The 21,248-nt window shown below is 59.6% G+C and overlaps 1 protein-coding gene across 10 annotated transcripts in view; it reads left to right on the top strand.

The window, feature by feature from the left end:
• The window catches only part of PTPRF (protein tyrosine phosphatase, receptor type F), an 84,373-nt gene that overhangs the window by 38,913 nt on the left and 24,212 nt on the right, over positions 1–21,248 (top strand). For 5 of the 10 annotated variants that reach the window (XM_018042909.1, XM_018042923.1, XM_018042960.1 and 2 more), the window contains exons 7-12: positions 4,732–4,842; positions 14,141–14,410; positions 15,924–16,505; positions 16,720–16,856; positions 17,293–17,437; positions 20,816–21,121. In XM_018042909.1, coding sequence (XP_017898398.1) covers positions 4,732–4,842; positions 14,141–14,410; positions 15,924–16,505; positions 16,720–16,856; positions 17,293–17,437; positions 20,816–21,121 — 1,551 coding nt within the window. The remainder of the gene's footprint in view (positions 1–4,731; positions 4,843–14,140; positions 14,411–15,923; positions 16,506–16,719; positions 16,857–17,292; positions 17,438–20,815; positions 21,122–21,248) is intronic. The other 5 variants (XM_018042936.1, XM_018042964.1, XM_018042947.1 and 2 more) reach the window with 1 other exon arrangement.

The raw sequence follows: 21,248 nt of genomic DNA on the forward strand, positions 1-21,248 counted from the left end.
CCTGAGGGCTGCAGCCCCAATTCCATCCTAGCACCAGCTGGTCTGCCAGGAGGGCCCGCTGTCAGCAACGGTCCCTTTTATCTGCACACTCTGGCACCCCTCAGGGGCAGTGTGGATCTGAGGGACCCTTCAGTCTCCCACACCCATCACGGAAAATGGAAAAGACAAATTCTTTCAGTTTGGTGGGGAAACGACTTTCCAGAGAGGCCCAGAGTCTTGTCACACAGCAGGTTAGGTTTTGGAATTACTGAGGCCAGAGCTAGGGGTCCCAGGCCTGGAGCATTTAGGTGGCCACCCCTCCCCCTCTCATTGCAGACCTGCACTGTAGGAGTAGACCAGCCTGTGGACATTGTGGTCTCAGGACCCCTGGTTGTAAATATCAGATGATCTCCAAGAGCTTTTGTTTGTGTGGATTATTTATCAGTATTTGCCATATTAGATGTTAAGACCAAGAAGATTTTAAATATTTATTAATCCACTTTAAAATAATTTTAAAACCCATTACGTGTTAACATAAACAACATTTTTTAATGGAAAATAATTATATTTTGTGAAACAAAAGCATTCAGGGAGAAGAGCAGCCCTGTTTTACAGTTTTACAAATCTCTTTAATTTAGGGCTTAATAGAAGGCAGCTGGATCCTCCTGTCTGCTTCTGTCTTTGGTCTGTTGTGATATCACATCCTGATGCCTCCAGGAGACTCCGTTGTATGTTTATGAGAGAACAGGAGTGAAAAAGACCAAAAGCTTCTCAGTAGTGTGAAAACGGCTTTGACCTTGCAGACCCCTGAAAGGGCCTCAGGGACCCTGCGGGTCCGTGGACCACGCCTGGAGGATCACCAGGACGATGATTCTCCCTGGACCGTCTCTGTGCGCCTCACTCACTGCCCAGGTCCCAGCGCCGCCTGTGCCTTCTCTCTAGCCTCTGTGTCTGCAGGAGGCAGCCTGGTCCAGTGGGAAGGCTGTGAGCCAGCCCTGGTTGGTTCCTGCCACCTCATAAGCTGTGTGACCTGGGGCTTCGAGCACTTGATGTTCCTCCGCCTCTATTTCCTCATTCTTGCCAAGATGGATAATTCCTCCTCAGTGGGTGTTGTCGGGGTCAATGAGCTGTAATCAGTGTTTGTCTCCAGCACACTGCCCTCCCCAGGAGTGGGCAGAGAGGGGCAGGGTGGACAGCGCTGACCTGGACCTGCCCATAGGCCCCCACTCCTCTGGATGGGGCAGCCGGAGAGAGGGGCTGCTGTTGGGGAGGGAGCCAGTCCAGACCTGATAATAGCCCCGTACCGGGCGTTTGCAGGGTGAGCGTCTGGGCCTCTAGGCTGCTGATTCCCAAGGTTACAAGGCAATGAGCAGGCAAAGGGATGCGAGGAATGGCCTCTGCCTCTCACCAGCCAGGTTGGGGTACTCTGCAGTCACTCTGTTTAGCAGGGTTGAGTGACCTCACAGGGATCTGCCACCCGACGGTGAGGAGGGGGCTGGTGTGTGTGTTTGTAGGGGCTGGTCTGGTAGTGGCCTGAAGTGAGCCCTCCCTTTAGCCCTTTCTTCTGTCTGCTTAAATGCTTTGCTTTGGGTAAGTCCTCTGTTTTGAAATCCTACTCAATCTTGTGCACTTAGGGGTCCCTGCAGGGTGGGGTTATCGCCTCTTCTCTTCACCTTCCCCCTCCATTGACCTCAGCCAGTGGGGTCTTCAGGAGCCCTGCCTCACCGTCCTGATTCCTGTCACCCCCCCCCAGCCCTGCTGACCTAGCCTCAGTTGCCCCCCTCCTCAGAGCCATGCCAGTGACCTGGGGAACACAGCTTCGCCTCCACGCAGCTGGCGCTTGCTCACATACCACCTGCAGCGGCCTTAGCCAGACCTCAATTTCTCCATGTATTTATTAAGGCCCTCTCTCGCGTTTTATTTTATCTGATTTGGCTTTTTGTGGCTTTCCTTCCTTTTGTACTAATGCTTCTTTCTGATCTTATTTGCATTCAAATTACCTCGCCAGGTGGTTCACCAATCAGAGGTAAGAATGCTGTCCGTGCATCTGCCACGCCACGCCTCGCCACGCCGTCACCACCACTCCATCCCGTCCCGTCCCGTTGTCACCTCCCCCATCCCCACCTCTCCAGCCTCCTCATCTCCAGCTCCGGCCCCTCAGCACCACCGGCCACCACACACATCCACTCTCAGCCATCCCTTCCTGTGACTCATCCATTCCAAGTCTGGATTGTGGACATAACTCGGCTCATCCCCGCCTTGGGGCTGCAAGCCCACTGACCAGGCCTTCTAGGCCAGCCCCGCAGACAGAAGGGCCTCTGCTGGCTCCTGCAGGGAAGCCAGGCCCTGGTCTTCAAGGCTGGCCAGAGATGGAGAATCTTCCCATGAGGTGGGGGAGCATGACCAAGCCTTGCCTTCCATCTCAAGAACCTCCTTGGTCTTGGGGCCTTCAGTCATTACTAGCTCCCCCTTCAACACCCAGCCCTGTGGTAGAATGAGGCTCCCCCTGTAAACCTCTTAGTCCAGCAAACACCAAGAATGACAGGCAGTTAAGACTAACACAGAAGCTGGAATGCCAACAGAAATCAGCAGGGTCCTGGGTAGCGTGACCCCCTGACCTGTGAACCCCGCTGCTCGCATGCTGCAGGACCCTACGTTCTGGGATTCCAAGCCCAGACTGGACTCAAAGATCCATGAAGAGCCATGTTCAAGTTTGACTCAACTTCATGTCCTTTGAAAACTCCGTTTCTCTCTCGAAAGTCTGTTTCCTCCTGTTCAGGCTGAGGCCAGGGGTGCGCCTCAGGGGGCATGATGGCTAGAGCAGAGGGGGAGGACTGGGAATGGTCTGGCCCAGAGCAGACATCCTGTAAAACGGTGGCTTCTGTAGTGTTGGTATTCACATCGTTTTCTCCCCGCCTCTCAGTATCCTTAGGCACCTCTAGACCCTCAGAGTTCAGGGCCAGGCTGTTTCCAGAACAGAAGATGGGGCCAGGCCCCCACTGCCGGCTCATGGTGTTGGTTCCAGATTTGGGGGTTTCTGTGTGCAGTAGTCTCAGGGTCTGCATGGGGTCCCCTGAGCAGTCCTGGTTCTTAATGCAGGGGAGCCTCCTCCTCCACCCAGGATCCCACCCAGGTACCACTTCCTGCTCTCTTCCTGTGGCACCAGCTGCCAGGACGCCCCCCCCTACCCTCAGCTGAACTGACCTTCATGCAGCCCCCTCTCCCCTTGGCCAGGGGCCTGACCCCCATCTGCTTGAATGAGCGTTTTCTGTGACAGCGTCCATCCATCCCATAAACATGACCTGTTGGGTGCCTGTCAGGGCTGCTCTCGTAGGAGCTGGGTGTTTGGCGTGTGTCCTGGGTCCTCATGCTCCCTGACGCTGGTGGGGGGGGCTGACCAGGACCACAGAGCAGGCCAGCCCTTTCTCCCTCTGCGTTGGGGTCGAGCCTGAGCATCGCTCTCCGCACCTCCAGTGTTTATAGCCGCTCCTGCTGCCCAGCATTTGGGTGATGAAAGAGAGGTATCAGGGTGAAGAGGCTGTTACATGTTACAGCTCAGACCTGCAGAGGGACCCTGCCCCCCGGAGCCTGGGCCACGAGAGCTCCTCCTCGTGGCTCCTGTCCCATTGGGTCAGGCGGGATCAGGCAGTTCTGTCTGCGTCCTGTGTGGGTGTGACCGTCAGCTGGCCTGGGCTCTGGGAGGGGTAGGTCTGTGTAGGCAGGGGTTTCTGTCAGGCTGTGTCCTGTGGGGTTGTTAACTGTCCGTTGGAGCGTCCTGCGTGGGTGTGATTGTCTGTCAGCTTGTTCCAGGGAGCGGGTGTTGCTTGTGTCTCGGGGTGTTCCTGTCACGACGGTTCGCCCAGTGCACCCCCTCCAGCAGCAGTGTTCTCGGGCACTTACTGCCCGGGCTGGGGGTGGCCAAGGCCTGGTTTTGCCCCCGTCTCCCACCTCGCCCTTGCCTTGGCCTCCCCTACCTGGCACCTGGACCTGCCAGGACTGGTGCCAGCCCTTTCCTCCGCCCTCTGTGAGGGTCATTTTCAGCACCCATCCCCCACCCCCACCCCCAGGTCCTGGCTCCTATCTGTCCGTCTGCGGCCAGAGCAGCCCCTCAGGGCGCTGGCCCGAGTGGGAGCTGCAGCCTCCATTAGCCTCCTGAATTATGCAGGAGCCGCGGTGGGTCGAAGCACTTTAGCAGGGACCAGGCTGAGGAGAGGAGCCGGAATGGGTGGGGCTGGCGGGGCTGGAGGTAGAGGGGGGAGGAGGGGTGCTGTGAACAGAGGCTGTTGGGCACCAGGCCCGCAGGGCCAGCCCTTCCTTCCTCTGGGTTCTGGTGGGCGGTAGAGTCTCAGGTCTTGCCCGAGAAGGGCATCGCACACTCGTGGGTTCCAAGCTGCTCCCACCCACGCCTGGTTCTGTGATGCTCTGATTGGGGATGCTCATTAGCAAACAGGCTCCAGTACTGTGTATTGGCCAGAGTGTGGCAGATGCTTGGTGGAGTTGGGGGATGGGGTGGAGCCCCTGACTGAGCCCACAGGCCCGGCTAGACCGCGAGTGGGGTGGGCTTGCTATCTGGAGCATGACCTTCGGTTCCGTCCAGGAGGCCTCTGGGCTTGTCAGGGAGAGCTTCCCAGAAGCAGCACCTGCGCCAGGTGTGGCCCTGATGCCTGCCACATCTGGTCGACCTGAGCCTCGGGTGCTGTCGAGACCCCTCCTCAGGCTCCAGGCCAGACCGCCGTCTCTGTGTCCCCACAGGTGCCTTGCAGATTGAGAGCAGCGAGGAGTCGGACCAAGGCAAGTACGAGTGTGTGGCGACCAACTCTGCAGGCACTCGTTACTCGGCCCCTGCCAACCTATACGTGCGAGGTAAGGACTCAGGTGGTGCCCAGCCCTGCCTGACTCTATGGAGCAAGCCGCAGCTGCCGGGCTTGCTGCCCAGAACCTTGGTGTGGACCACCGGGCTGCCATGGGCCTTGTCTCTCCTCCTTTTCGCCTCTCTCTGCAGCAGCCGTAGCAGCAGCAGCTCCCACTGGGCAAGCTTCTAACATCCGCCCGACTTTGCCTTCCTCCCGCAGGCCCTCTGGGAACAGCCGCTCTTGGGAGCATTTGTATCTCTTATAGGTCCTGCCTCATGGGCTTGGAGCCCCACGAGAGTCTAGAGCCTTCCGAGCAGACTGTGTGTGTGAACATATTCACACCTGCCTGGTCTTCCTTGAGTCTGTCCTGCCCAGCCCAGCAGGGTGGGCTTCAGGCCAGGTGTACCTGCCTTCTGACCAAGTTTGCCTTGGGCCTTCCTGGGGGAGGAGCCAGCTGTGCTTTGTCATCAGGACCCATCAGGAGTGCGATGCCCTCCTCAGACCCTTGTGTAGGGGGGGTCAGGCCCAGGCATCTTTGAGCCGCTGCAGGTGGGCACCTCGTGCATTTGAGGTGTTTCTCGCTGGGACTGTGTGGGTCACGTGTTCACAAGTCCAGCTGCCCAGCAGAGAGGGTCTGGGGCTGTTTTGGCCTGTCCAGTCTCTTGTTATGCTCACAGCCCAAGGGGAACCAAAGCTGGCCACCTGCCCCTTCCTGAGAACACTTTGGGTTTTGTGTGCACAGTGTCCAGGAGGGGCCCTTGGCACCCCTCCTACCCCTACCATCCCCCATTTAATCCTCCTTCACAGATGGGCGTCATGAAAAGTGAAACCGTCTCCCCTCGGGGGATTTCTAAAGGAAAGTGGATGCCGCTTCTTCGCAGTGATGATTTCATCACACTAAGTGCTTAGTACAGCTTCACAGCGGGTGTCGTCTGCCTGTCCACGCAGGTCAAGCGTAGGGCAGGGCAGACGCAGTGGCCTGTCCCACCTTTCAGGGCCACGTGGTCAGGCAGACCAGAGAGAATTAGGCCATCAACCGTGAGCTTATTAAGGGGCTGTGCTGTCAGGGCACAAGATCCCAAGAGGCCACAGGTGATGGGCAAATGGGGCTTCAGAGAGGGGCTGATGCCTCAACAGAATTGGGGGCATGGGATGGAGGTCCCCATTGGTCCCCTTCTCAGGTGTTCTGCTCTTCAGGGCTCACCTGGAGCTGCCCCAGGGCCTGTCTTAAGGAGCAGCGTCAGGGCATGGAGGCCAGGAGCGTGCAGGTCACCCAGATAGCCAAGATGAGTATGTCATAAATTGCACAGCCTTCCGTCTGCCTGCAATGCGGGAAACCTGGGTTCGATCCCTGGGTTGGGAAGATCTCCTGGAGAAGGAAATGGCAACCCACTCTAGTACTCTTGCCTGGAGAATCCCACAGACCTAGGAGCCTGGTAGGCTACAGTCCATGGGGTCGCAAAGAGTCGGACACGACTGAGTGACTTCACTTCACTTCACTCCCCCCATCACTGCCCCCAGCAGAGCTTCTGACCAATGCGCAAGGTCCTAATGAGTCCCCTCTGAGAAGAGCAACTACACGACCCTCCTCAGAGACCTCCCTCCTCCACCCAGACTGTTCCAACGGCTGTGTGGGCCTGACCCAGCACTTCTTGCAGAAGACCATCGTGTCGAGAATGTCGAGTTTCGAGGCCTCAGCAGTGAAGTCTTTCACTGCATATGGCTGCACCAGGGAGAGGAGGGGCGGGCAGAGCTGCAGGCACCGTACTGAGGCAGGAGGCCCAGAGCTGGGGTGGCTGCGCTCCTCGTCACCGTCTTGGCTGTGCAGCGCTCTCTGAAGTCACTATCACGCTGGCCTCAGCCCGAGGCGGGACAGTGGGTCTCTGGATGTGCTGAGCTCAGCTGCTGTAGCTGGTGGCTCGAGCGCTGACCAGGGGCTCTTACCTCCTTGTCTGTGGGAACTTCACTGTCGCACGTGATGGGCTCAGGCAGCACTCTTAACTGGTTCCTGCCATGGCCCATCCTCCACTTCCACAGGTCTTCCTGAGCTGCCTTCCCGGGCCCATTTCCACAGGCCTTTCAGGCCGGGAATCTGGGTGTTCTTTTAGTTCTAGCCCCACTTGCTAGGAATCCTAAAATAGGGACAGCCTCACTTTGGTTGTCCCTCCCTCTTACTGGCACACACACATTCTTGTGGGGCCAGCCCTCAGTCCGTCCCTAGGACGTGTCTGATAGCCAGGCCCCACCTGAATCCATACCCACCCTGCTTTGCAGAGAGAGATTTGCCCTGTAGTCCTAGGACAGAACCCTAAGCTGTGCTGCTAGGACCCTGGGATCTGGGGTCCCCCCCCCGCTCCTCATCACGGTCCTGGCAGAGCCCCTGCTTTCTGCCCCAGCAGTGCTGAGAGCCCCATCAGACCCTTACTCTTCTGGGATGGCCTCTGTGGTGCTGGCCACCAGCTCTGTATCCTGAACCCCTCTTGGAGGTGGGCACGCATGAAGAAAGCTCCCACTGCTGGCTTGTGCCCACCTGCTTCCCAGCAGAGCGGCGGTAAACCTTCCGTCGACAGGGCACCTGTCACCCTCCAGGCCAGTGGGAGGCCCCCCTAGGCTCAGCCTTAGCATCAAGGTCAGTGTGGACACCAGCTCAGGGTTTCTCAACCTCAGCACCATTGACATTTGTAGCCAAGTAACCTTTCGCTGTGTGGGGCTGTCCTGTGCATTTTGGGGTGTTTACCGACCCACTGGATACAATAGCACCCCCTGGTCACGGCTCACAGGGTCTCCAGACCTTGCCCGGTGTCGCTTGGGGGAATCCTCCTCCCCTCCATTACAAAACACTGCAGATGGACAGCCTCACTCTGGCTCTTGTCTCCATCCATCTCTAACTCTCTTCTGCCACGTCCACGGGGCCCGAGGTCGTCTCCTCCTCGGATTTGGCTCCAGTGTCCGCCTCATACCCCTCCTCTGTCCCGTAGACTCGGGGCTCCCACCGCCTCTTTCAGACCTACAGTGGCTGCATTTCATAGGGCTGTGCGTGCAGAGCTCCCAGCCCGGTGCTGGGCACGCAGGAAGTGCTGGGTAGTCAGTAGCTGCTGCCGCCGCTGGGAAAGCACCATGGGGGCTGCACCACCCAGTTTCGTCTGACTTTGCTCAGTTGCCTGCAGCTCCACCCACGGTCTAGCAGGCCCAGGCATGCCTGGTGGACCAACCTCTCCATCCTACTACCTCCCCCAGTGACTCACTCGCTCCTTCCATCCACAGCGTCTCTCCTGTCTAGCTCTTAGGACGCACAGCTGCCAGGGACCAGGGAGGGGCCACCCTTTCCACCGAGCCTGGCCTGCTTGCCCCCGCCCTTCCCCACTTCTCTGCAGGGACCTGGCCGCTGGGCCGCAGCTGTCTCTAAACGGGGCAACAGCTCCGTGGCTTCTCCCCACAGGCTCTAGACCAGCTTCCTCACACTCTGGGGCCATGCAGCGTGGGGCTTCCTCAAGGTGGCGGGTTTCTAGTGGCCCATGTGCCTCGGTGGATTTGTGGGCTGGGTGGGCCCTGAGCTCAGTGGGTCTGTCTGAGCCTTGGGGTGTGCGTGAGGCATGGGGGCCTGCCTGTGCCACACTCCCACCTGTCCCTGTCCTGCCCTTTGGCGCCTGGCACCTGCTGGCAGGACCCAGCCCTGTCCACCCGTGTCCTCCATGAGTCCTGAGTCTTTTGTGAGCGGTGTGGTCCGCGCGCACCTGTGGGCACGTGCGTGTGCGTGGGGCACAAGAGTCTTGTCTCGTTTCCGTGCTGTGTGGGCAGATGAAGGTTGGCCTGTTTTTACTCTCTCTGTGTTTCTCCTTGTCTTTTTTTTATTCCCTCCTCATCCTCATCGCACTCTGCCATCAACCCAAACTCTCATCTCTCAGATCAGCGAGAAGGTTGGTCCTTTTCACTTCTTATCCATCTACAGTTCGCCCATCGACGGGATGCCCCCGTCAATAGGGACCAGCGGGCTCGGTCAGCTCTTCAGGCTCGCCCCAGTCAGGCCTGCCCGCCCGTCAGGCTCTGCACTCCCATTGTTTGAGCTGGCAGGCGGGCAGGACCAGGGGTGGGTGGGCAGGCCCCCCTGCCCTGCATGTTTCTGCTGCTTGGGTCCCTGACCACCCCACGTGTCTGCATGTCCCCTTAGCTGGGCTCCCCTGCTGGGGAGGTTGGGTGGGCACGGTGCATGGCACAAGACTGGGCCCTGCCTTTGTGCCCAGGCCAGGCCAGCTGTCTGCTCCAGGTGGAGCTCAGAAGTGGTTGTGGGCTCTGTAAGAGCTGTAGAGCTTTATGTGCACCTGTGGGGCCCTCCACAGTTCCCCCCACCACCCCTGCTTAAAATCCACATTTGCTAGAGCTCAGCTGAAACCTTTGGGAAGATGAAGGGGAAGGCTAATCTAGAATGAGCTCACCCCTCAAGATCCTGCAGCCCAGGGTGAACGTCCTCCAGGGTCTGTACTATCCTTGAGCACCTCCCGGAAGCTGGATGGACAGCAGCCATGCTGCGCCCACCGAGCTTAGTGTCTGGGGCACAGGGTGGGTGGCATCACCTTGGCTCACTGAGGAAGCGTCCTATTGACTGGTCTCTTCCCTCTCCAGCTAGATCCAGATGAGGGCCTTCCCACCCAGTCCAAGCTTCCCACCTTCTCCCAGACAGCTGGCATTTCCTCGGCCCCACACTGGGTGCTGGGCATTGGACCAGGAGCTCACATCTGACCGAGCAGTCAACTGCTGCTTAGAGCCATGTGTGAGCCTCGCAGCAGCTCTAACGCGGCCGTGGGTCGGGGAGGGCTTCCTGGAGACCTCGCAGCAGCCCATTCCAGAGCAGTCTCACACCCTCAGGGCCAGGCCCCTACTCCCCGCCCTCGGTCCAGCGGCAGGGGCCGAGGGGCAAGGACACAGGCAGCGGTCCTTCCTGTGTCCCTTGGTCTGAGCCGTTAGAGGAGGCGTTCCTGTCCACTGGGCGAAGCCCCAGGGAGCAGACCTGGGCCACCTGGTGTCCTGTGCGTTCTCTTTGTGGCTTGGGTTTCCTCCACGAGGAGAAGGAGCCTGTCGGGAGGAGGACTGCAGCCTTGGCTCAGATACCAGCCCTGAGCATGATCATATGCGCTCCTGAGCTCTGGGGCATTTCAGTTACACCGTTTCGCTGACCGGGCAAATCTGACTGGGGCGAGTTCAGAAAACGGTCATCAGCAGAGAGAGCCCAGCCTGCCACTGCCTCTCCCTGTCCTCCCTCCCCCACCCTCCTGGTCCCTGGTCCCTTCTCCTTTTACCATTCCATGGTTCCACCAAAAATAGGCATGTACACAAATATTTAATGGGAAGGCAGAAATGAGTTTCTAAATATTCCAGGGGGGATTTGCCGTGCTGGTAATTTGTTTGGTGCTGATAATTACATCTTACATTTTTCCAGCTTTACTTAAAACTGTGTGCCGAGTGCGCCGGCATTTAATTACTGCTCTGCGGCAGCCACAAGGTTATTTATTAAAGAGTTATTTTATCTTGATACGGTGGATCCTGCCCCTTATCCCCTCCTTAATGTTGTGTTATTTTCATCAGAGAAATTTCCGCGCGTGAATGCCGATCGCGGGGCTGCCTCCCCCCAGCGATTAGGCTGTCACTCCACTGAATGCCGATGCCTCCAGGCGCCACACCGCCCTGTTATAGGGGGTTGTCAGCTCAAATAATTAGACTTAAAAGTTACAGCTGAAATATAATCCAGAAATGGCAAGGCCCTGTTTTGGAAATTGTCTATAAAATGTCAGCAGTAAGGATGCTCGGGGAACAGTAATAGACCGTCATTGTTGGAGCTCAAGATTAGACCCTAAGTGCATTTTTCCCCGGCCCTGGTTTTTCCTTCCCTGCTGCTGCTGCTGTCAATAGACCCGAGTCCAGGGCGAGTCCTGCCCCTTCTGGAGGTCTCGTGACAGTGACAGCAGGGCGAGTGGCGGTGAGACTGCTGCAGGGAGGCAGCAACCCCTCCTGGCGCTTGGGACAGGGGGGTGACCATCCAGAATTCAGGACTCCACAGATACTCAGGATCCCAGGAAGTGGTCACTTGCCTCTGTGACCCCCACCTTCTCTCTGTGGTCCTAGCTCCTACACCGTGGGGAGGATGAGTCTGCTCTGCGGGAAACCTGTCCAGGCTGTTTGTGTTGGCTGAAGCCCAGCAGGCCTATGAAGGGAGGTGCCCTGCTGGAGCGTGCTGGGCTTGAGGCCCTGCCCTGGTGCTAGGAGTGATCCTAAAGCTCACCTCTGACCTCTCACTCATCCTTAGCCCCTGGGGTTCTCCCTTCCACTTGCATCTGGAAGGGGGGAAATTAAAAATAAAAACAAAACCTTCTCAATGTTAGTTCCCCAAGGGCCCTTATTTCCTGGCAGTGGCGAGAAGACCTTGTCTTCCGGGACTGTTTGAGGTAAAGCCTTGTCAGTTTTTTTCACAGCTTAGGTTGAGACCTAAGGTTTATCCACCAACAACCTACTTCCTTCCCCTGGGGCTCTTTGTTCTCATGTCCAGGGACCCAATTGGGTCCCAAGATTCTGCCACTGACCACCGTCAAGCTGGCAGGTGTGTCCCTGACAGGCTTGCGGCCCATCCTCATGCCAACTGGAGAGTGTTCTCCCGGCAGCCTCAACAGACCCAGAAGCTTCTTCATGGAGCCGCCTGGGTCTCTCTTTTCACCTTGTGAGCCAGGGCTCAAAGGGGCCTTAGCTTCTCATCCCACAGACCTGCTCCCAGTATGTGTTATAAACATGTCCCTGAGTATCAGCTGTCGGTTCCCACCTCTTTAACTGGGAGGTGCCCGCATCCACAGCGTGGAAACCTGCAGCCCAGAGGAGGTGCCCGAGAGTGGTTCTCTTGGTTCTCTTCCCCCCCAGACCCATTTGGATGCCCATGAACAAGGAGGAGATGGGGCAGCCACTGGCAGAGAGGAGAGGCACGGAGAGAGTTGGTCAGTTAGTGATCCTTTTTGCTTTAGCCAGGCTACATCTCCACCAGTGGGCATGCCGCTCCTCATGACCTGTGCCCAGGTTCATCACCAAAGCCTGGGGAATGCCTGCACCATGTCCCAGCCTCCCAGCCTCACCTTTTGCTGTTTGTGGGGAGTACTCAAAGGAAGCTCTTTGTTGTGGCTTTCTCCTGCCAGCCGTGCCCCCCGGGGCCCACCTGTGCCCCTGCCACACTGCACTGCTCTGCCTGAACGGTGCTGGTGCACCCAGTGCAGACGCCCGGCTTCTATCAGCTTAACGCCAAACACGGAACCCCGTGTCTTCCAAAACTGAAAGTATGGAGGTAGATTGGCGTCAGGCAGGGCTGGATCCAGGTGTCTAAACAGTTTGGCCAGGCATTCGTATGTCTCTGTCTCCACCTCTACTCTCCTCAGTAGCTCCTTTATTCTCAAGCAGGTCCTTTCAAGTGCTGTGAAAGGTGGTCCCCAGCCTCCCACCCCCCCAGGTTAGAGACCAGAAGCGGAGAAGAAAAGCCATGTGTCTTAATAGTTTTCACAAAAGGCCAAAGGTTCTATCTCTTGAGCCACATCTGGGTCGCATAGCCCATGAACCAAAACTGGGGGCTGAGGTGGTTCTTCTAAGAAGATGGGGAGGAGGCACACTGACACCCCAGCGAGCGTGGGGCACCAGGGGAGGTAGACTCGGCCCCTGGCGCTGGCCATAGCTCTGGCAGTACTTTGGCTCTGCCTGGAGGCTTCGGAGGGAGGCAGCGTGGGTACAGTGGAGGCTGAGTAAAGCGAGGGCTGAGGAGTCATTCAAAGCTCCGTGCGTGAGTTTTTAACAGGGCAGGTAATGTGAACAGATACGGGAATTGTGCCGGCTGTTTGTGAAGGGCCAGTGACCAGGTCTGGGAATGGCCAGGGCAGGAGGGGCCACGGAGAACACAGCACAGCAATCCAGGGAAGGACCGTGGCTTGGACTTTGGAGGTGGCATTCACCTGTGGACTTGGCAAGAAGTGAGAGTGTTGGAAAGCTATTTTAGTTGGTGTGTTAGCAGGACCTGGTGATTCGCTGGATGTCTGGTCTGGGGGTTGCAGCTTTGACCTCTGTGTAGTGAGGTCACAGGTTGGACCAGGTGGTGTCTGCAGTTACTTCCAGCTCTGATTCCATGCTTTTGGGCTGAGCAAGCAGCAGTCTGGCATCTGTGGTGGAGGTGTTCCCGATGTAGCACCATGGATCCTTTGCATGCCTGGGCTCCCCAGCAAGGACCCTCAGAGACCTGCACCCTGAGTGATCCCCTCTGGGTCTAATCTTAGCCTCGCTGCCTGCCTTCTTCAGCCCTGCGTGTAGGAGTGCCCAGGAAGGACACACCCCAGCCTCTGCCCACCAATTGCATGCCCTGTCTGCATGCCAAGCATGTCTGCCCATGGCTAGGTTTTGCTTGCCTTCCCTCCTTCTGCATGTTCCGAATGTCTTTACCAAGCTCAAGACTTTGGCAGGCGGGGTGGGGGCTCCAGGCTGCACCTTGAACTGAGAAGCGCAGAACAGCTTCTTTCCCGGGGAGCCCAAGGTTGGAGGTTGTGGCCAGGCACAGCCACCCTCCCCCTTGAGACCCTGTCCATTGGTGCCGGAAGCCGTCTGCTTGGCACCCTCATCATGTTACTGCCATCGTCATGCCCATCCTGCCCACGGACCACGTCCCTGGCCTGCTCAGAACTCTGGCCCCTGTTCAGTCCCTCCTGGAGGCAGCCCCTCCTCTTGGGTTCTCAGGCTCTGCCTTGAGCATGGCTGAGGTCCTGGGCAGTGGTCCTGCTGCTGCCCTCGTCTCTTCCCCGGGGATCACGGTCTGGAGGTGGAGGCAGTGGCCTCGGAGAAGGTGGCCATGTCACTTCCGGGCTGACCCTGTGCCCTGCCCCAGTCCTGCTCTGAGGACCCTCCACCCTAGGGTGCCTGGATCTCTCGCACTAGTGCCCCAGCTAGCCCCACTGGAGACCCTCCTCGGTGGGGGCGGGGGTGGGAGCAGCTAGAGGCGGGCACTGGAGCGCAACCTGGGATGTGGCCCCTACAGGCCTTGCGCAGATTCCCCTGTGATCCTGGGCCTCAGTTTCCTAGGCTGTAAAACAGGAGCTTGGTTGCAGAATCTCTCGTGTTCCAGACAGTCCCTGAGAGTGGGGGCTATTCTGGCCCCAAAGCAGGATGGGTGGGGTTCAGCAGGGGCCCAGGGACCCCACACCTTGGGTCTGACGAGAGGGGCTTCCTGGATGAGGGGCCCCTGCCCTTTCACCCGCACACATGCCCTGCCCGGCCTGTGAGCGCCTCTCTCCCTCCTCCCGCAGTGCGCCGCGTGGCTCCGCGTTTCTCCATCCCTCCCAGCAGCCAGGAGGTGATGCCAGGCGGCAGTGTGAACCTGACATGCGTCGCTGTTGGCGCACCCATGCCCTACGTGAAGTGGATGATGGGGGCGGAAGAGCTCACCAAGGAGGACGAGATGCCAGTCGGCCGCAACGTGCTGGAGCTCAGCAACGTGGTGCGCTCCGCCAATTACACCTGCGTGGCCATCTCCTCCCTGGGCATGATCGAGGCCACGGCCCAGGTCACCGTGAAAGGTGAGCCTCATTGGTGTGCTGGCCGTGGCCTGTGGCCTTCCCTGGACTGGGTGGGGAGGGGGGCATGACTGCTGGGAGACGGGCAGGGCTGAGGGTTGTTACCCTGCTGGTGTCCAGCCCCGGGAGTCCTCCTGGCCCTCAGTGGTGGACAGAGGGTTTTCTGTCAGAAACTGGCTTAATCATTTGAGCTAACAGGTGCTGGGACCCTGCGGGGCAGATGCCGTGCTGGTTAGAAAGCACAGGTTATATTGTTCAGGTGGTGCCTGGGAAATAGATTCTCTTGTTGTTCCCATTTTATAAGTTAGGAAAGTGAGGCACAGAGTCACAAGGAAGTAAATGATGGAGCAGGGACTTGAACCCTGGGGGTCTGAATCCACCACACACCCCTCTAACCATAGAACTGGACCCTCAGCTTTCCCAGCCTACCAGAAAGAAGGATGGGGAACAGTAGCCACGGCGGGTGGGTTCTCTCTGCCCGGAGCCAATGGAACAGCCGCATGTAAACCAGACTCCTTGGGGTGCTCTGCTGCCACTCTCCCCTCTGGTAATACCCCCCATTCTACAGCGTGAGTCCTCTTTTCAGCAGAGCAGCATCATGTTATAGAAGGGAGAAACACCCTGCAGTGGCTTCCGACTGCTTTTAAGATAAAGACTAGCATCCTCACTGCTGTGACCTGAGCAGGCTGACAGTCCCAAGCATCACCCTGCCCTCACCGCACCCTTGCCGTCACTGGCTCCACCTTGCTCTCCAGGTCTCAGTCCTGGGATGCTTTCCCCAATCACCCCATTCAAGGACGCCCTGGACTTTTCTCCATCTCAGCAGCCTGCTTTCTGCTGCCATTACACATACCAGAGCCACGATTATCACTCGCTGATCGCTTCTCTCTCACACCGGTGTATAAACCCCATGAGCGCAGTGATGTGACCGTGTGACAGCGTGTCCTCAACCCTAGTGCAGTGCCTGGCGCACCATCAGCACTCAGTTTGTGAGTGCCTGTTGTTCGGGGATTGGCTGTGGACCTGGGACTTCTCCCCTCCTTTTGAGCCAAGCCGTGGTGTCTGTGGGGCCAGCAGCCCCATCCGTCTCTCTCAAATCCAGGACCATTCCCTGAGGAAATCCCTTCCCTCTCCCCGCCCGTTACACACACTTGCCAATGGGTTAGCCCAGATGCACCGCAGAGGCCTGTGTGTCTCCCATCTGCACGGGCCCAGGCAGGCCACCTCTGGGTCCATTTGCTCCATGAGCCACCAGGGCTGGTGTGAGGTTCAAGCAGTCCTAGAAGTGACTTAGGTGGACACCGAATGACCCAAGGCGCCTGCAGGCACTGACGGGCCTGGCCACCAGCCCCCGCCAGGTGACCTCAGTGGTCACCGAGGGCTTTTCGGGTGATTCTCTGCGGGGGAGGGCTGTGGGAGGGTCACCAACCACACTCCGGCTGGATGAACCCCAGAGCAGGGTCGGCTCCTGGGAGCGTGGCCTCAGGCAGCCCTGAGCCTTCCGCTTTGTCCCCAGCCCTGCCGAAGCCTCCAGTTGACCTGGTGGTGACAGAGACCACTGCCACCAGCGTCACGCTGACGTGGGACTCCGGGAACTCGGAGCCCGTATCCTACTACGGCATCCAGTACCGCCCAGCGGGCGCGGAGGGCCCCTTCCAGGAGGTGGACGGCGTGGCCACCACCCGCTACAGCATCGGCGGCCTGAGCCCTTTCTCAGAGTATGCCTTCCGCGTGCTGGCGGTGAACAGCATCGGGCGCGGGCCACCCAGCGAGGCAGTGCGGGCGCGCACGGGGGAGCAGGCGCCCTCCAGCCCCCCGCGCCGCGTGCAGGCGCGCATGCTGAGCGCCAGCACCATGCTGGTGCAGTGGGAGCCACCCGAGGAGCCCAACGGCCTGGTGCGGGGCTACCGCGTCTACTACACCCCCGACTCCCGCCGCCCGCTGAGCGCCTGGCACAAGCACAACACGGACGCCGGGCTCCTCACCACCGTGGGCAGCCTGCTGCCCGGCATCACCTACAGCCTGCGCGTGCTGGCCTTCACCGCCGTGGGCGACGGCCCCCCCAGCCCCACCATCCAGGTCAAGACGCAGCAGGGAGGTAGGTGCAGGCCAGGCTGGGTGGTACGCCCCGTCCCTCAGGCCGTGAGCCAGGGGTTGGAGGGCCAGTCTTTGGGACGATGAAAGCCCATATCTGCACACACGGCCACTAGGGAGGTGGGGCGGGGGTGGGGTGAGGCTCTGGCTCCGTCCTCTGGGGGCCCCTGCCCTTGGGGGATTGGCCAGGCTGACAGCGCCTGGCTGGGGTGTTGCAGTGCCTGCCCAGCCCGCGGACTTCCAGGCCGAGGCGGACTCAGACACCAGGATCCAGCTCTCGTGGCTGCTGCCCCCTCAGGAGCGGATCGTCAAGTATGAGCTGGTGTACTGGGCAGCAGAGGATGAGGGCCAGCAGGTGCGCACCCGGCGGTGTGGAGGGAGGGGGGCTGCTCCCGGCCCCTGGGGGTCTGTGCTGGGCTCCCCCAGGCAGGCTCTCCCGGATTCTGGAGTCATGGGGACGCAGCCCCTGAGGCTCTGGGACCCGTGCTGGCCTCTGTGGTTCTGTAGTCTTCGTCACCCCTGTGCTGGGGGCAGAGCTCCTAAGTCCGTCCTGGGTCTCCTCGGCTCTGTGGCTCGCGTGGCACCAGCAGAGCCCGCAAGTTCCCCAGGCCGCTGTGTCCGTGTTCCCATGCCCGTGTGGTCAGTGAGGTGCTCTTGAGTGGGCCACATGGCAGAGAGCCAGCCCTGCAGCTACAGTGGGTCCCCAGGGGTCAGCCACAGCCCGTGTTGGGGGTGACCTCTGAGTGACCTTTGAGGTCAGGGTGGTCAGTGAGCGCTCTTTGCTCTTCCAGCACAAGGTGACCTTCGACCCCACATCCTCCTACACCGTAGAGGACCTGAAGCCCGACACACTGTACCGCTTCCAGCTGGCCGCCCGCTCTGAGCTGGGGGTGGGGGTCTTCACCCCGACTGTTGAGGCTCGCACGGCGCAGTCCAGTAAGTGTCTCCCAGAGCCATGGCTGCTACAGCTGAGCGGGTCACGGACTCACACACACACACACCCTTTCCCCTCGCCCAGGTGGGTGGTCAGTTCCGCTGGGCCCTGGGCTCAGTCTGGATCCCAAGTGAGGGACAGGTAAGTGCCCTCTAGTCTACATCCAGGCGGCTGCTGCCCTTGCTGCTCCCTGCCCACTTTCTGCCTTCCCTCAGCCCCGCCCCCGCCCAGGTAAGTTCTGTGTCTCCTCCCCCACCCGCTCTGTGCTGGTCGCATTAGCCCACGGCCACCCTCCATGGAGGGACCACCGTGCTCGCTGTGTCTCACACCTGCTCCAGCGGCATCTTCCCTCCTGTATCCCCACATCTCATCTCCCTGTTACCCATATTCCTGCCTCCTGCCCCCTCCACCAGAGTCCATATGAGCCAGGCAGTCGCACTGAGCCAGCTGCACGGGGGAGAGAGAAGACCGCATTGGGACCATGTGGCACTCGTGTGTTGGACTGTGCATGCGGCTGTGTGTGCACGCACTTAGGGGTGCTGTGTGCTACTGTGTCCCTGCGTGAGACTGATGCTGTGAGTGTCCACATCTGAGCACCCACCTGTGCAGCCCCTGAGGATGTCTGTCGCTGTGGCTGGGTCTGGGTGTGCCCATTGGCTGTTCTTAGAATCGGGACTCAACCAGTGTGTCTCAGGGTGTCTGGGTCTCTGCACCTCTCCCTCTCAGTGACAGATCGCGAGCCCATGGCCTCTCTAGTCACATGGCCACAGTGAGCTATCATCTGTGAGGCTGCCTGTGATAATGGGGCCAAGTATGTGTGGCCGGTTGGGGTCGTGGCATTGAGACAGCACGTGTGATGACATGTGATGGTCCTGTGAGGCCCCTGATGTCACATGGGATTGTGTGAATGCTCTGTGTGTGACTTGGTGTTCCTGGATTCATTCTACAAGCACCTGCCACACTCCTGCCGGGGCCCATGCGCCCTGCTGGGAGTACCACAACCATGACGTGGCCTCTGCCCGCGGGGGTCCTCGTCTAGTGGGGAAGACAGACATTAAACCCACAATTACCCAAATGAGCTTTTAATTATATTTGTGTAAAGTGCCGTGGAGGAAACAAACAGTGGAGAGAAGATGAGACGGGAAGCTTGTGTGATCTGAGAGGTCGAGGGGGCTTCCTTGGGTGACATGGAAGCCCTAGGCAGGGGTCAGCAGGTGCCAAAGACCCTGAAGCAGGAAGGCGCTTGGTTGTGGTCAGGGCGAGCAGCCAGCTGGTATGGCCAGAGCAGCCCCCGGATGACAGCATCAGGGCTTAAAGAAACAGGAGCCTAGCTGAGGGTGAAAATCGAGGGACAGCCCGACAGCACGCTGGAGACAGGAGAGGCTGTGTGTGTCGGTCTAGGCAAGTGGTGGCGGCTTAGGGGAGCTGGTGGTGGGGGTCGTGGTGGTTTTGAGAGCTGTCTGGGATCCCGCTGGCCAGACTTCGTGACAGATTAGGTGTGAGGGTGGGCTAAGGGAGAGGGGTGCCTCGGAGGCAGCCTTGTACGTGGTGTGCAGACCTGGGAGGAGAGTGGTGCCGCTTACTCCCTGGGATGGAGAGTGAGACAGAAGCAGGCACAAGGGGCACACCTGGTGCCGAGGCCCCCAGGCTCAGGAAGCTGTGTGCCATCCGGGCGCTGATGCTTGGCGGGTGGCCAGGATCCAGAGCTGGGCCTGGAGGTCAACTGAGAAGGAGGACCAGGGATGGGAGGGACTCTAGGAGATGGGGGTGTCTTGGAGGTCAGATGAAGAGGGTTTCAAAAAGGAGACCAGATGTTGCTGCTGAGCGGTCAGGGCCAGAGCGTGACCACTGGCTGTAGTAACATGCAGGGGTGGACCTGGCGTGAGGGGCTGAAGCCAACTGGAGCCCCAGGAGGCGTGCGTGGGAGACACGGAGGTAGAGACAGAGGCTTAGCTGAGAAAGGGGACACCGCAGCTGGTGCAGTAGGGGAGGCTGTGGGGCCAAGGATGGGATGTAGGAAGACTAACATGGGGCAATCTTGAGCACACATAAGCGTCATTGGAAGTGTGTCCACAAGGAGTAGACAGTGTGGAAAAGAGGATAGTTGGCACCTTGGGAAGCGGGGAAGAGGGCAGAGCACGGGCGAGGGGAGAGGCTGGCCTTGGGCAGGAAGGTGCTCCCTTCCTTCCCGGGGGTGGAGGAAGAAGAAACCCGCAGCCAAAGCTGGCCGGGTGGTGGGTTTGGTAACAGATGCAGGAGCTGCTGTCCGGAGGCCTTGGTTTTCTCTGCAGAGTAGGAGATGGGGTTATCTGCCGAGAGGAAGGGAGTTTTGAGGAGTGTGGAGGTGGTGGAAGGTGTTTTGCGTCAGGCGGCGTGGTGGGGGCTGGCGGGCAGAGAGCAGAGGCCAGCCGACAAGCGTGGATGGTCCCGGGAGCCGTGGGCACGCATAGCGCTCTCGCCAGCGTTGGCAGGTTTTTCTGCCTGCCCCGTGTGCTGCCTTGGAGAAGGTGGGGGATGGGGTCATTCAGAGCCTGCTGCAGGCAAGGCAGGAGCTCAGGGTTTGGCGTGTTGGTATGAGTGGTGAGGGTCTAAGCTGAATAGCAAGGGCAGTGAGGACAGTAGGTCAGCAGATGGGGACCCTGGGGCTGCAGGGCAGGAGGTGGGCTGGGCACCCTGAGCAGCTGAGCTGGGCCATGAGATGAGGGCCTGTCGGAGGGTGTTGGAGGCCAGTTGTAGAGAGTGGCAGCATCTGGGGCAGGACCCCCGCAGTGCAGGGAGGAGAAGGCTCTGAAGGTGAGGGGCTGCTGGCATCCCGGGCAGGGTGGTGGCAGAACTCACGATGAGAACACCCCCGCGATGACAGCGGAGTCCTCAGTGGGTCTGGGGTCTGGGAATGATGGGTGAGGGTCCCTCCAATGGGCCCTTTCCCATAGACTGCCCCAGGGGTCTTGCGCCCTGTCCAGGCAGACACAGGCTTAGGCCGCCTCACGCCAGATGAGCCACTGAGTCACTTGTCCTGAGGAGGGGGAGAGCTGTGGGCACAGCCGTGAGCGGTTGTAGGCGTGAGCAGGGATGAAGGTGGCATGGTCTCCGTGGCTTGTGTGTGTCTGATGCCGTGTGTGTTTCATATGAGATGGTGGATGTGTGAGGCGCTGCGTTAGAGGCCTGCGTGTATGTCTGTGTGCGTGTGTGGAGAGCCTGTGGTCTAGCAGGAGAGCTGGGCTGTCCAGTGGCCAGTGATGGCAGCTTGCCTGGAGGGGCCCCGGGAATAACCACGCCACCCCCCCGGGAGTAGCCCGCCTGGGTGAGTTTCCGCTCGCCATGCCTGTGGCCCCCCACCCTCCATCTGCCTGCTTCCCCCCCCCATTTGTCTCCCCCAGCCCCCTCCGCACCCCCCCAGAAGGTGACGTGTGTGAGCGTGGGCTCCACCACCGTCCGGGTAAGTTGGGTCCCGCCACCGGCCGACAGCCGCAACGGCGTCATCACCCAGTACTCAGTGGCCTATGAGGCGGTGGACGGCGAGGACCGCGGGCGGCACGTGGTGGACGGCATCGGCCGCGAGCACTCCAGCTGGGACCTGGTGGGCCTGGAGAAGTGGACGGAGTACCGGGTATGGGTGCGGGCGCACACGGACGTGGGCCCCGGCCCCGAGAGCAGCCCGGTGCTGGTCCGCACCGACGAGGACGGTAGGCAGCGCCGGGGGACAGGCGAGGGGAGGGGGCGGGGGACAGGAGAGCTGCCTGCTACGGGTGAGGATGCACGGGACAGCCCGACAGGACACTGCAGGCAGGGGAGGCTTGTGCCTTGGGCTAG

The sequence above is a fragment of the Capra hircus genome, chromosome 3, assembly GCF_001704415.2.
Source record: "Capra hircus breed San Clemente chromosome 3, ASM170441v1, whole genome shotgun sequence".
Lineage (NCBI taxonomy): Eukaryota > Metazoa > Chordata > Mammalia > Artiodactyla > Bovidae > Capra > Capra hircus.